Source organism: Callorhinus ursinus, unplaced genomic scaffold (genome assembly GCF_003265705.2).
Source record: "Callorhinus ursinus isolate GAN/ISIS: 27379988/994484 unplaced genomic scaffold, GSC_fseal_2.0 scaffold38, whole genome shotgun sequence".
NCBI lineage: Eukaryota > Metazoa > Chordata > Mammalia > Carnivora > Otariidae > Callorhinus > Callorhinus ursinus.
Window position 1 is genome coordinate 10872598 of NW_027397100.1, and position 15629 is coordinate 10888226.

The 15629-nt window shown below is 37.9% G+C and overlaps 1 protein-coding gene across 3 annotated transcripts in view; it reads left to right on the plus strand.

Annotated features, from left to right (window-relative positions):
• Positions 1–15629, plus strand: part of TRPC4AP (transient receptor potential cation channel subfamily C member 4 associated protein) — a 77959-nt gene that overhangs the window by 13705 nt on the left and 48625 nt on the right. For all 3 annotated transcript variants that reach the window (XM_073880517.1, XM_025875792.2, XM_025875793.2), the window contains exons 2-3: positions 9135–9263; positions 11843–11959. In XM_073880517.1, the coding sequence (XP_073736618.1) occupies positions 11864–11959 (96 nt within the window). In that variant the 5' untranslated portion in view covers positions 9135–9263; positions 11843–11863. The remainder of the gene's footprint in view (positions 1–9134; positions 9264–11842; positions 11960–15629) is intronic.

A 15629-nucleotide genomic window follows, 5' to 3' on the forward strand; every position in this document is an offset into this window, starting at 1 on the left:
TTTAAAAAAAGATATCTTACACTTAGGACTAAACAAATAAGATATACATAGATGTTTATGAAATTCAGCTTTTGTTTAAAAAGAATGCAGTAAAGACAAAATAAGTCAATGAAAACTAAGTGTCTGGAAATGTCACATCCACGGAACAGGTTGACAGCTTAGGCAGCATGATGTAAGAGGTTATCACTGCTATAAACTGTCAAACCACAAGTACTCCAGGAGAAGAAACCCATACAACACCTGCCAGTAATTTAGCTTTGAAGATGACTGGATTGGTGGCTCTTTCATCACAGTACTCAGCTGTTCACAAGGAAAACAAAATCCAAATGATTATTTTTAAATGGGAGTAAATGTAAGACAATGTAGACGTAAAAGAAATTCCTTGTGTATTTGGAATATACAATATTCCAAATATTTGGAATACGATAGGAAAGCTCTCTGGGTATCGTGAGCCTTGTAATTAAAAATGGCTGTGCCCTGGGCGCCTGGGTGGCTCAGATGGTTAAGCGTCTGCCTTCGGCTCAGGTCATGATCCCAGAGTCCTGGGATCGAGTCCCTCATTGGGCTCCCTGCTCCTTGGGAGCCTGCTTCTCCCTCTGCCTCTCTCTCGCTCTCTCTCTCTCTGTGTCTCTCATGAATAAATAAATAAAATCTTTAAAAAAATAAAAAAATAAAAAAAAATGGCTGTGCCCTGCCCCCCTTTTTACCCCCCAGTTCTGCCCTCCCCACACAGCCACTGTCCACACTGTAGCTGTTTGTTTTGCAGGGGAAGGGTCCTGCAGGAAACAGGATAGCCAGTATTTCTTAGTAGCATGCTTTTAAGGCTATTTCTTGACTTTTCAATTTTAGACATTATCAGTTTTCTTCCCTTGTAAACTAGGATTTAATTCACAACACCCTATACTACATATTTCTTTTTTATTCTCCTAATATAGTTATATCACAATTTGGGCTGTTGGTGTTAAGTATTTATATGAAGATGATCATGATGATATGTTTGTAGTAGAGCCATATAGTATACAACAGTATATGCTTTGTATATTTTTTTGTTTCCCTTTGAGTTAAAAGCCACTGTCTCCCCCACCCCCCATTTTTTGAATTGAGATATAAATATAGTAGAATTCACCTTATTTAGTGTATAGAGGCATACTTTGTTTTGTTGTGCTTTGTCTGTTGTGCTTCGTGGTTACTACATTTTTACAAAATTGAAGGTTTGTGACAGCCTTGCATCAAACAAGTCTATTGGTGCCATTCTCCAACAGCATTTGCTTACTTGGTGTCTCTGTCACACTTTGGTAATGTTCACAGTATTTCAAAACTTCCATTATTATTATACTATAGTGATCTGTGATCAGTGATTAAGACTTGCTAAAAGATCAGATGATAGCATTTTTTAGCAATAAAGTATTCTTTAATGAAGACATGTACTTTTTTTAGACAATGCTATCTCACACTTAATTGACTACAGTGTAATGTAAACATAACTTTTATATGCACTGGAAAACCAAAGAATTCATTTGGGTAACTTTATTACAGTGGTCTGGAACTGAACCCACAATGCCTCCGAGGTGTGCCTGTTAGTTCTAGGAGTTTTAACAAATGTAGTTGTGTGACCACCACTATAGTTAGGATATAGAAGATTCCCTTGTGGTAGTTAACCCCTTCCCTACCCTCATCCTGTAGCAACTGCTCATCTGTTTACTGTTCTAGTCCTATGCCCTTTTACAGACTGTCATTGCAATGGAACTGTACCATATGTAGCCTTTGAGTCTGGCTTCTTTCACTAGAATAACCTCATTAAAAATTTGTTTTTTATTTGCTTTGCTTTTTGTATGCTTATAATTTAGTCCCAGTACTAAAACGTTCTTTTTTAAAAAGAAATCCTTGGAATTCTCCATCTTCCTCCAATTTGGATTAGTTCCTTGCTAGGACAGCTATATATCTGAATTCTTGGGATTTCCTTTCACCAAATTCAAAGTGTTTTATTTACTTTTTTTATGTTTTAGATCCTTTGTTTCAAGAATCCTGTCTTTCTTGGGGGAGTGCATTATCTAGTAGCCTCCTAAGAAAGAGTACATGAGAAGTGGCTTTTTTTTTTTTTTTTAAGTTTGCATGTTTGAAAATGTCTTTTATTCTTGTATATTAAGTTTAGCTGGGTATAAAATTCTAAGTTGGAGGTTATTTTCCCTTAAATTTTTAATGCTGTTATTCCATTGTCTTTAAGCATTTGGTGTAACTGTTGAGAGGTTCTGTTCTGATTCCCATTCCTTAGTATATGACCTATTTTCCCACCCCTCACCCCCCTGAAAGCTTTTAGGATCATCTCTCTCTCTCTGGCATTCTGAAATTTAATTATGGTGAGTCTTTCTTTTTATTCATTGTGCTGGACATTTTGTGTAGATATACATTAAAATATGTAACAACTAAAAAATAAATATGTAACTATGAAAAAGCCATTTCTATCACCTGATATTAATTTCCTCTGTAAAATACACTGAATGTTCTCTTAGGGTCCTCCTAATTTTATTTTTTAATTTAAAAAAATTTTTTTAGGGTCCTCCTATTTTTAAAAGCAATTTTCTCTCCTATGATTATGTTGGGCTGTGATTGCTTTGGAGAACTTCATGGAGTAGGGGAGAGTTGAATTGGTTCTGAAGAATGAGTAGAATTTGAACAGAGTAGCAGAGATAGTCCTGGCACTAAGAACACCACTAAGAAAGTCCTCCTAATTGGCTATTTAGAAGACAGGGAAGAGGCAGTGAAATGCTTGTATGGGAGATAGTGGGAGATAAGTGTAGATATGTTGGGAATGGAATGGGGGAAGGTAATTAATATTTATTGAGCATCTACTGGTGCCACTGTGCAGAGACTTGTTTATTAAATATTTGACCTACAAAAACCTATATAGTAAGTAATACCATAATATTACGACAATACCCATGTACCTACTACCAAACTTAAAGACAGTACCAGTATATTTAATGTTCCTTCATCTCATTCCCTCCCCGCCAGAGGTAATATGTGTTTTGAATAGATAACATATGCACATACACATATGGGTTACAGAGAAAAGTAAGTCTCCCTTGCTGATAGCCCACTACCACCTCTGCTAGCCCCCTCCCGTTCTCCCAGAGGTAGCTGTGGTTATTGATTTCTTGTGTCTCTATCTACAGACATGTTAAATTAGGAAAGCAAATGTGTTGATATATCTTTTTTTCTCATGCAGGTGGTGGTATAATGTACATACTATGTATAGTAGAGATCCTTCCATAATCAGTACATACAAGTCTATTTCGTTTCAGGCATTTAAAAAACTTCTTGTGTTGAAATATACAGATAAAAATGCACAAAAAGTATGTGGACAGCTGAATGAATAGTAATAAAACCATCAACTATGTAGCAGCCAACCAGATCACCTCTGTACCTCTAGTCTGCAGCTCTGCTTTTCCTCCTCTCCAATGAAATTACTAGCCTGACTTCTAACATTGTATTTAGGTGTACTAGTTTTTATGCTTTACATAAATAGAATTAAGCAGTACATACTGAATCTGCTTTCTTTCAATATTTGTTAGAGTCATTCATGATAATGGTGAAGCTGTAGTTCATTAATTTTTATCGCTGTGTAGTATTCTATTTTTTTAAAATATTTTATTTATTTATCAGAAAGAGAGAGAGAGAGAGAGCACAAGCAGGAGGAGCAGCAGAGGGAGAGGGAGAAGCAGGCTCTCCGCCGAGCAGGGAGCCTGATGCGGGACTCGATCCCGGGACCATGGGATCATGACCCGAGCTGAAAGCAGACGCTTAAACAACTGAGCCACCCAGGCGTCCCGCTGTGTAGTATTCTACTAACAAACCACAATTCATTCTACCTTTGATGAGTATCTGAGATTTTTCCAGTTTGGGGCTTTTATGGGTGCTGCTTATATGAGTATTCTTGTATGTGTCTCCTGATGCCTATATGCACAATTTCTTTTGGGTATATACTTAGAAGTAGAATTGCTGGGTTATAGGATATGCATAGGTTCAGCACTGGTAGCTGTTATCAAACACTTTCCCAAGTGCTTGTACTAGTTTACAGTCTCACCAGCAATGTATGAGAGTTCCTGTTGTTTCATGTTTTCACTAACCCGTGCATGGTGTTGCCAGTCTTTAAATTTGGCCATTCTAGTGTTTTTGTATTGGTATCTCATTATGGTTTTGGTTTGTGTTTCCCTGATGACTAATGAAGTTAAGCACCTTTCAGAAGTCTGTTGGCCATTTGAACATCTTTTGTGGATGGCCTGTTTAGATCTTTTGCATATTTTTCTCTATTGGGTTTTTTTTTCTTTTTATTGATTTGAAGTTCATTTCCTGGATATGAGCCTTTATAATGATGTTTTATAAATATTTCTCTCATTTGGTGGCTTCCCTTTTTAGTCTCTAAAAAGATCTTTTGGTGAACACAAGTGCTTAATTTTAATATAGCTCATTGTATCACTATTTTCCTTTATGGTTAGCACTTTTTATATTCAATTTAAGAAATCTTTCCCTACCCTAAGGATCATGAAGAAATTCTGTTTATTTTCTAGAAGCTTTATTTTGCCTTTTACATTTAAATAAATGTTCCATTTGGAATTTATTGTTGGATGTGGTGTAAGCTTGTCCATAAAGATACCCAGTTGACCGCACATTATTTATTGAAAAGTTGCTTTTTCCACCAGTGCTCTGTGGTGTCTGTTTTCATGTCAGTTTCCTGTCTATTTTTTTCCACTGGTCTGTTTATCCTTGTGCTGATACCACTTTGTCTTATTTTCTGACACTTATGTGTGTTGATTTTGGCGATAGTGTATTGAATAGGAGTGGCTTCTCCTGCTTAGTTATCTTCAAGAGTTCTTGGCTCTTCTTAGCCCTTTGCCATTTGCATATACATTTTAGAATGAATTTGTACATTTTTACAACAAAATTTTGTTTGGGATTGCATTCAATCTATTGAGTACAATACAGTCATTCTCTCCCTTCCCCTTCCCTTTCCTCCCCTCCTCCTCTCTTTAACTGTAGATGTAATATAAAACAAGATTGATTTTATGTCATTCTTGTATTTACATGGCCCTTATATTTTAATACTTTACCTTTAGATTCTTTTGGATTGTATATGTGTACAGTCATTTGCAAATATCATATCTGCACATGAAGGTTTTATCCTTTCCAATCTTATATTTTTTCTATTTCTTCCCTAACTGTGCTGCCTGAGTTGAAGTGGCATGTTCCTGATCTAAGAGGGGAAGCCTTAAACATTTCACCACTAAGTATGATATTTGCTCAAGGTTTTCTGTAGATACCATTATTTGTTCACTTCTTTTTTCAGTTTATGATGTTGCATTTTATAAAATGCTTTTTCTGCATCAATTGAGATGTTCATATAATTGTTCTTTATGTTTTCAGTGTGATAAATTACCGTTTTTCCTTTGTTTACTTGTTTTTTAGAGGTCGTATCTAAGAAATCATTGCTTAATCTAAGGTTATGACATCTATGTCTATGTTTTCCTCTAAAAGTTTTATAGTTTAAGCTCTCACATTTAGGTCTTTGATCCATTTTGAATTAATTTCTGTAAATGCTATGTATAAAGGAATCCATCTTCATTCTTTTGCTTATGAATACCAGTTGTCCCAGCAACAGTTGTTGAAAACTTTTTTTTTTTCTCATTGAATTGTGTTGACACTGTTGTCAAAAATCTGTGTTGACCATAAATGTGGGGATTTAATTTTGGAATCTCAATACTATTCCATTGATCTAGTTGTTTAACCTTATGCTAAAGTCTTGATTATTATAAGCTTGTAATAAACTTGGAAATCAGAAAGTGTGATTCTTCCAACTTTGTACTCTTTTTTCAAGATTATTTTGGCCATCCTGGGTCCCTTGCATTTCCATATGAATTTTAATATCAGGTTGTCAATTTCTTTAATGAAGCCACCTGGGATTGTGATAGAAACTGCATCGAATCAATATAGGAAGTATTGCCATTTAAGCAATATTAAGCCTTCCAATCTATGAACATGGATAGCTTTCCGTTTATTTAGACTTCCTTCAATTTCTTTCAATGATTTTTTGTAGTTTCATTTTCTAAGTTTTGTATTCCTTCTGTTAAATTTATTCCTGTTTTATTATTTTTGGTTTAATGAAACCAAATGAGATAATGAGACAGTTTTCTTAATTTCATTTTTGGATTGTCTATTGTAAGTGTATAGAAATTTAGCTAATTTTTTTGTATATCAATTTTTATCCTACAGCCTTGCTGAACTCATTTATTAACCCTAGTAGTGTTATATGTGGGTTCCATAATGTATTCTATATATAAGATCATAGGATGGCAAATATAGTTTTACTTTTCCATCCAGTTTTCCATCTGGATGCCTTTATTTCTTTTTCTTACCTCATTGCTCTGGCCTGAATCACTAGTACAATGTTAAATAGAAGTGGTGAGGATCAACATCCTTTGTTTTTCCTGATCTTAGTGGGAAAGCATTCAGGCTTTCAACTGTTAATTATGATGACAGATGTGGGTTTTTGGTATGTTGAACCGACCTTGCATTCCTGGAATATACCTCGCTTGGTCATGGTGTATGATCCTTTTTGCATGTTGCTGGATTTGGTTTGCTAGTGTTTTGCTGGGGATTTTTGTGTCTATATCCATCAGAGATATTGGTCTGTAGTTTTCTTGTGACATCTTTATCAGATTTTGGTATCAGGGTAACAGAATGAGTTGGGAAGTGTTCCCTTTTCTGTTTTATGGAAGATTCTGTGAATAATTTTTAGTTTCTCTTTAACTGTTTTGTAGAATTTACCAGTCAAGCATCTGGACTTGGGCTTTTCTTTGTGGGTAGTGTTCTTTCCTTTTTTCTTATAAAATCACTGATTCAACTCTTCTTGAGTCAGTTTCAGTTTTTTGTGTCTTTCTAGGAGTTCGTTCATTTCATCTAGGTTATATAATTTGTTGGCATATAATTGTTACTACTATTTCTTTATAAACCTTTTTATTTCTATATGGTTGGTAGTAATGTCCCCTCTTTCATTCCTGATTTTAGTTATTTGAGTCAGTGTTAAGTTGGTCATTATAACTAAAGTTTTAATTTTGTTGATCTTTTCAAAGAACCAACTTTTGATTTTGTTTGATTTTTCTTGATTATTTTTCTGTTCTCCATATCATTTTTGTAGTAGTATTTATTTCCTTGTGCTTGTTTGGGGTTTGGTTTGTTCTTTTCTAGTTTCTCATGGTGGAAGTTTAGATAATTCATTTGAGATATCTTTCCTTTTTAATATAAATGTTTATACCTGTAAATTTGTAAACACTACTTTTGCTGAGTCCTATAAAACCATGTTTTCTTTTTTTTTTTTTTAAGATTTTATTTATTTTGGGCGCCTGGGTGGCTCAGTTGGTTAAGCGACTGCCTTCGGCTCAGGTCATGATCCTGGAGTCCCAGGATCGAGTCCCACATCGGGCTCCCTGCTCGGCGGGGAGTCTGCTTCTCCCTCTGACCCTCTTCCCTCTCGTCTCTCTATTTCTCATTCTCTCTCTCTCAAAAAAATAAATAAAATCTTTAAAAAAAAAAAGATTTTATTTATTTGACAGAGAGAGACACAGTGAGAGAGGGAACACAAGCAGGAGGAGTCGGGGAGGGAGAAGCAGGCTTCCCGCCAAGCAGGGAGCCTGATGTGGGGCTCTATCCCAGGACCCTGGGATCATAACCTGAGCTGAAGGCAGATGCTTAACGAATGACTGAGCCCCCAGGCTCCCCCCATGTTTTCTTTTTTTCCTTTCAAGGAAAGGAAAGATTGTTTCCCATTGTGTTTGGACTTGCCTTGATTTGAACTAGCTTGAATGATATGAAATTGCTGATATTCAGTCTTTTTTTTTTTTTTTAACCTACAGACATGGTAGTGCCCTTGGTTCACCCAAACAGATTACTCTCACAAACATTTCATTACCTCTCTATTAACTTCTGTATTATCTTATTTTTATAATCTGCGAAAACACGCTCAGGAAGGATAATGGGATTTGTCCAAAATCATAGGACTAATATGCATCAGGGTAGACTAAGACGTTATTGAAGACCTACATGTTGTGTAATAACAGCCATAAGGTGCTTTTGATCTGATTCGAGGGACAAGTGTATATGAAAATAATTCACATCCGGCCCCTGGTTAATGATATGTCCTAAGAGTGTTAGTGGAACTGTGCCATAATTGATTAATGAACCGGTCATTAGACTAGATTCCTTCAAACATTTACTGAGTCTCTGTTCTGTGCCTGGCATTCTTTGAGAGAGAGAAGGTGGGCACGATAAACGCAACTGGTACCTACTCTGAAGGAGCTTATGATCTACAGGAGGAGGGGGACAAGTGAATCAGTAATTATGATGCAGAAGAAAAATGTTAGATAAGGCCCCAGAGGAGGGGCACTTATTCGCTTAGAAAGAAGAGAGGGGAGGGGTGCCTGGATGGCTCAGTTGGTTGAGCATCCAACTCAGGTGCTGATCTCAGGGCCGAGGTCATGATCTCAGGGTCGTGGGACTGAGCCCTGCATTGAGCCCCATGTAGGGCTCCATGTCGAGCTCCATGCTCAGTGTGGAGTCTGCTTGAGATTCTTTCCTCCCTTCTTCCCCTTCGCTCCCAGTGTGAGTGTGTGCATGTGCGCGCTCTCTCTCTCTTTCTCTCAAATAAAGAAATGAAATCTTTTAAAAAGAAAAAAGAGGAGAGAGGGGAAGACCCAGCAGGGAACATTTCTGGTTATTTGGCTTACACTTCAGAGAAGGAGAAAGAGCTTTCCAGGTAAAGACAGGGAAGACATTTTAGGCAAGGAAGAAGATGTGCAGAGAGACAGAGAACATGTGCATTTGGAGCTTGGAGCGTGCACTGGGAAAGAGATGAAGCTAGAGAGGAGGGTAGATGATACATAGGCTGCTGTGTCACAAGGGAAGGAGTTGGACTTTTCGCTTGTAGGCTGTTGGGGAGCTTTTGAAGGTTTCTAGAAAGAGACCTTTGAATTATTTGTCCTGGGTGTGTTTAGGAGGCAGCTGCTTTCCTTTGCCATGTATGCTAGTAGTTCATTCCTCACCAGTAAAATGTTCCTTTTTTCTTTTTTTCTTTTGACTCACAGTTCACGGAGACGTTTTTGGCAGAGAGGGACAAACAATCCAAATGGAGTGGCATTCCTCAGCTGCTCCTGAAGCTGTATGCAACCAGCCACCTCCACAGTGACTTCATTGAGTGCCAAAACATCCTCAAGGTAACTCTTAGCAGCCTTGGAAGGGTTGCATTCAAAGCCTTGGGTGACACAGATGTCTGTTTTTTTCTCCTTCAGTTTACTTTTTAAAATAGCGTGTTTTTAATGTGTAAGCTGTAGAAAATTTGGGAAATTCAAAAAAAGTACAAGGAAGAAAATAAAAATCAACTATAATCCCACCACCCAGAGATAATCACCATTAAGTTCCCTCTGTCTATCCTTCTGGGCTTTATTCACACTTGTTTTGTGGCAGTGCTTGCTTAATTTGGGAGACCAACACTATGACCTGGGATTGGGATGACATTCTTTTTGAGCAGGATTTTTAAAACTTCCATATTGCTAAAGGTTCAAGGAAGTAGCCTTGTGGTTGTTGATCCATTATGACCAACATAAGATGAAGGAACTGGGGTTGGTGGTTGGGAGAGGGATGGAAGAGTGCAGAGATGCTAAGGCAGTTGTTCTCAAACTTGAGTGTGTATCAGAATCACCTGGAAGGCTTGGTAAAATAGAGTGCTGGGCCCTACGCATCTGCCCAGAGTTTCTGGTTCAGTAGGTCTGGAGTTACTGTATCCAAACTTTAGCTTGGGGGGTGGGTCCAAATTTGAATTTAGATTACCAGTACTAGCTGCAGTTAAAACCCATGCAAGTTATGGTTGATCATAATGACACTTGATATAATGTTCTTCAGAGGTAAAGTTTTGATTATTATATCACGTAAGTCATACTAAAATATAGTAGGCAGCAAATAATCTTTACCTTTAAGAAGAGATGTTTTGTCTGTACAGTTTTTCTATAAATTAAAAATCATTTCCAAATAAAAGTTTATTTAATTAAAAAGTGTTTTGTATTCTTAATATTGTTTGAATGGGATAGAAATAATTATAGTCTTTTACACTTGTTTGAAAACTCTTTGCAAGGAATTATACATTATTACACTTGATTCCTGCAAAATCTGAGATATGGGGTAGAGGAAAGAGAAATTTAACATTTGTGAGTACTTGCTGTGTGATCACTATTTCTTTATTCATCGAACACATGCTTCTTTGAAGCCTGTGTACCAGGCGTATTTAATTCTTATGGTAACTCTATGACGTGGTGGTATACTTATTTGTTTTAGTCCAGAAATAATTTTGATTGCAAGTGGCAGTAACCCACTCAGACTAGCAAGAAAGATCCTTTATCATCTCACATAACTGGAGAGCACAGTTGTGAATTCAGGGGGCTGAACAGGGTTAAGCTATCCATTTCTTATCTTGACATCTGTGTTTGACCTCATGTTCCTCCACGTGATCACAGCTCTAGGGTGACATTTCTATAACTTGGGCCAGCCACCGAGGTGAGGGGGCTGAGAGACTATTGATGAGGCCTGATCACCTGCTCCTGGGGCTAGCACTGAGGTGCTTGGTGGCAGCCCCAGCAGAACTCTGTGGAAAGTGGGGAGGGGCCTTTTCCCCAAGGAAATGGGGCTTTTACTTGAAGAAGAGAAAAAAAGATAGTGGGCAGGCAAACCCAGATGTCTTCTACAATTCCCTTTTTCAGTTGAAAGAACATCCTCAACAGTAACCCACGCAAAGCCTGTGGCTATCACGTGATGAGCCCAGATTTGTCGTCGTCCTAAGACCAGCTTCCACTGTACCATGTTGCCAGCAAGAATTACTTCCTGGCTTTATAGTTGAAAAAAATGAGACCCAGAGAAAGTGGTTCAATCACTGATTATGTGAGCCTGGGCAACTTTGTGATTTTGCTTTTCATATATAAAATGGGTAAAACTATACTCATTTCATTGAATTATTTTAAGGATTAGGTGGGCTAAAGTATCAAAGTTTGGTGCCCAACATATAACAGGTTGTCTGTAAGAGTTCTGCTTTTTCTTGGTGTGTGGTACCTGGACCAGCAGGATCAGCAGCACTTGGGAGGTTGTTATAAATGCACATTCTCAGGCCCCACCCCAGGCCTATTGAATCAGAAACTCTGCAGGTGGGACTCAGCCAAATGGGTTTTAACAAGTTCTTCAAGTGATTCTGATGTTCACCACTGTGTGAGAACTGCTGCTCCAGCCCATCGTGTTCCATCTTCCCTCAAGATCCCTGGAGAGAGCATAAGAGTAGTGTCCTGGATTCTTCCCACACTGTCTCCTGTTTCACCCCTAATACTTACTTTTTCTTCCATAAGTGCAAACTCTGGATCCAGACTTCCTAGATTTTTAAATCCTGGCTCTGTCACTTACCAGCTGTGTGACCTTGACAACTTTGTATCTCAGTTTGCTTATCTGTAAAATTGGGGTAAAAAATTACTGTTATCTTGTAGGTTTGTGAGGATTAAAAAGGGTCATGCGTGAAGTACTTAGAACCATATCTGGTACATAATAAGCATTAAATAAATGAGCTATTGTTACTATTCAGATTTTGATCATCCTATTAGCTTTTCTGTAAGATGATTTTTTTCTATTGTGGTTCATTGGGGGCTATCTTTGGACTCATGGGCATTCAGTTTGTGACTGAAATGCAAACTGATGTTTTGGTATGTGGTTCTTCTTGGATACTAAAACTGAAAGTCTCTCTGTATGCTTTTTTTTTAATTAGGAAATTTCTCCTCTTCTCTCCATGGAGGCTATGGCATTTGTTACTGAAGAGAGGAAACTTACCCAAGAAACCACTTATCCAAATACTTATATTTTTGACCTGTTTGGAGGTGTTGATGTAAGTAGTTGTTCATTATTACTACTGCTTAATGGCTTGAGTATTTAACTCTTGAAATGGGAGAAGTGAGACATTTCAGAATTTATAGCAAACAGTTCAGAATTTTAATCTTTAGAAGCCCAGGGGCATTCACCTGTGTTGAACACCATAGCTTTTACATGAGAAGAATTGATTTATTTGAGGTGATAATATATCCACCTTTTTCTTTTTTTAAGGCACAAAGTGAAAGGTGTGTCTCCTTTCCCCCATCCTTTCCTCAGAGGCAGCTGTGATTTCTAGTTTTTCTCTGTCCCTCCAGAGATGTGCTATGGGAGTGTGTGTGTGTGTGTGTGTGTGTGTGTGTGTGTGTGTGTGTGTTAATAACCCCTGCTGTTCTCACCTTAGATTTATTTCTTCCCCACATAGAGGTGGCATATACCCCATATACGGATACTGCTCTGTACCTTGCTTTTTCCATGTAATTCTCTAGCTTGGGGATAGATTCAGTGTATGTAAATCTGCCTCATTATTTTAAATAGCTATATAGTATTCCCTGGTATAATTATACCATAATTTATTTACCCAGGCCCCAGTTGATGGGCATTTAGAGTTTTCTCATATCTTTCCTTTTACAACAGGGTTGCAGTAAAGGCTTTTGTACATGGGAGTATATACCTATGGGATCAAAACGTGTGCTTTATTGTTTATAAACTCATTAATTATATACCTAAGAGGTTTTATCAGCTTAAATCCCCAGTAACAAAGTATAAGTGTTGATCCACACCATCACCAACACAGTGTATATATGTGGGTTTTTATGGGCTGTGTTACTAAAGTCTTGCTTATAGAAAAGTACACCAGTAATTATCACAAAATAACTTCACCTTTGTCACTGCCACCCAAATCATGAAATGGAACATTACCAGCCCCCGGTAGCCTCCTTTACCAAATGGTACATTTTAAGTAAATTTTAAATATTTATTAAGTAGATAGGAGAAAAATGGTGTTTCTTCGGTTTCTTAAAAAGCTTTTTTGAGATATAGTTCACATACCATACAGTTCACCCGTTAAAGTATACAATTCATTGGTTTTTGGTAAATTCACAGATATGTGCAACATCACCAGTCAGTTTTAGGATATTTTTATCACCCCAGGAAAAGCTCCATATGTTTTAGCTGTCACTCCCCTACACACCTCTATCATAGGCAACTTTTACTCTATTTTCCATCTCTATAGATATCCCTGTTTTGGACATTTCATCTGAATGGAATCATGTAATATGTGGTCTTCTGTTACTGACTTCTTTTACTTAATGTTTTTACTTAGCTTAATGTTTTCAAGTTCATCCATGTTGTAGCCTGTTATCAGTACTTTATTCCTTTTTATGGCTGAAGAATATCCATGGATATACCACATTTTTTATATCTGTCAGCTGATGGACTTTTGGGCTTTTACCTTTTAGCTGTTAATAATGCTGCTCTGGGGCGCCTGGGTGGCTCAGTTGGTCAGCCTTCGGCTTGGGTCGTAATCCCAGGGTCCTGGGATTTAATCCCTTATCAGGCTCCCTGCTCAGTGGGGGGCCTGCTCCTCCCTCTCCCTCTGCCTGCAGCTCCCCATGCTTGTGCTCTCTCTCTCTCTCTGTCGAATAAATAAATAAAATCTTAAAAAAAAAAAAGAATGCTGCTCTTAACATTTGTGTCCCACTTGCTGTGTGGACGTATGTTTTTATTAATTTTGGGTGTATACCTGGAAGTGGATTTGCTGGTAACTCTTAACATTTAATCTTTTGAGGACCCTTAGACTGTTTTCCAAAGCAGCTGCACCATTTCACATGCCCACTTATGGTGTATGCAGGTGCTAATTTTTCCACATCCTTGTCAACATCTGTTGTTATCTGTGTTTTTGGTTATAGCCATCCTCCTGGGTGTGAAGTGGTATCTCACTGTGCTTTTGATGTGTATTGTCTTATGGCTAATGATGTTGAGCATCTTTTTATGTGCTTATAGGTCATCTCTATGTCTTCCTTGGAAAATATCTCTTTTTCGTATTTTTTGTTAAGATTTATTTATTTATTTTAGAAGAGTGCTCATACCTCATGGTGGGGGAGGGGTAGAGAGAGAGAGAGAGACTCTTCAAGCAGACTCCCTGCTGAGCGCGGAGCCTGACAGGAGCTTGATTTCACAACCCTGAGATCACGACCTGAGCCCAAATAAAAGTTGGCCACTTAACAGAATGAGCCACCTAGGCACCCCTCCCTTTCCCGTTTTTTAATTGGGTTGTCTTATTATGCGTTCTAAGAGTACTTTATATATTCTCTTCATAGTTTTTAAAATTTGCATTCTTCTATCAGTGGGATTGAATATCTTTTCATGTGTTTATAAGTAGTTCCTTTTCTGCCAGTTATCTCTTTGTAGCTTTTGCATCCTTTTCTATTTGATTATTGGGTCTTTCTCTTACTGATTTTCTGTCTTTGTTGTTTGGGCTGCCATAATGGACTGTCAGACTGGGTAACTTATAAGCAACAGATCTATTTCTCTGTCATAGTTCTGGAGGCTGGGAGTTCCACAATCATGACAGCTGGCAGATTTGATGTCTGGTGAAGGCCCTCTTCCAGGTTGCAGACTGCTGGCCTCTCCCTGTGTCCTCATGTAGTGTGAGGGGCTAGGGCTTTCTCAGGAGCCTCTTTTAGAAGGACGTAATCCCATTTAGGAGGGCTCTGCCCTCCGAATCTAATCAGCTTCCAAAGGCCCCACTGCCTAATGCTATCACACTTGGCATTAGGATTTAATGTGAATTTTGGGAGGACACAAACATTTAGACTGTAGCACTTTGTGATTACTCAGTTTTTAAAGGTCCTTTGTTATGTGTGTTGTATTTTTTCCCCAAGTTTGAGAAATGAATTTTGACTTTGTTTATGATACTTTTAAATGTAGGGGGGTTTACTTTTTAGGTTATCAGATTGCTCAGTCTTTCCTTTTATGGCTTCAGAGTTTTGTTTCTTGCTTTTCCCACTGTTGGATTATAAACTGTGTCTATATTTCTTTGTAATATTTTAAAGTTTTTATCACATACGTTAAAATTTTTGCACCATGTACTGAGTGAGGGACTGGGATCCTACTCCCCTCCCCACCCCAGATCTCTCTCCTTACTCCCTGGGTGTCTGGTTACTTAGTATCTTGATCTGGGTGGTGATTGTACAGGAATGATGTTCACTTTATAAAAACTGGAGCTGTATGTTTATGGTTTATACTCTGCTGTGTCAGTATGTTATATTGCAATTTAAAAACCATTTCCTTAAAGATGCCATTTGCCCTGAAAGTCAAGATTGTTACACATTTGCATCCATAGCATCAGCCTTAGCCTTTATTCCCTAATTGTTGCTCAGCATTGCCTCTCCTCAGCAGCTCCAGTAGTCCTGTAGCGTGGACTTAATGGCCAGCTTGGGGGGCCCTTCACCTCTGAATTGTTCATCAAGGAATTTATTAAATAGAAACCAGTGTATTTATGGGAGGAAAGAAGAATAATGTGGATCTCTTACCTGATGTCTGTTGGCAATGAAAATGTGGTTTTCTTTCTTTTTTTTTTTTTAGATTTTATTTATTTATTTGACAGAGACAGAGACAGCGAGAGAGGGAACACAAGCAGGGGGAGTGGGAGAGGGAGAAGCAGGCTTCCCGCCAAGCAGGGAGGC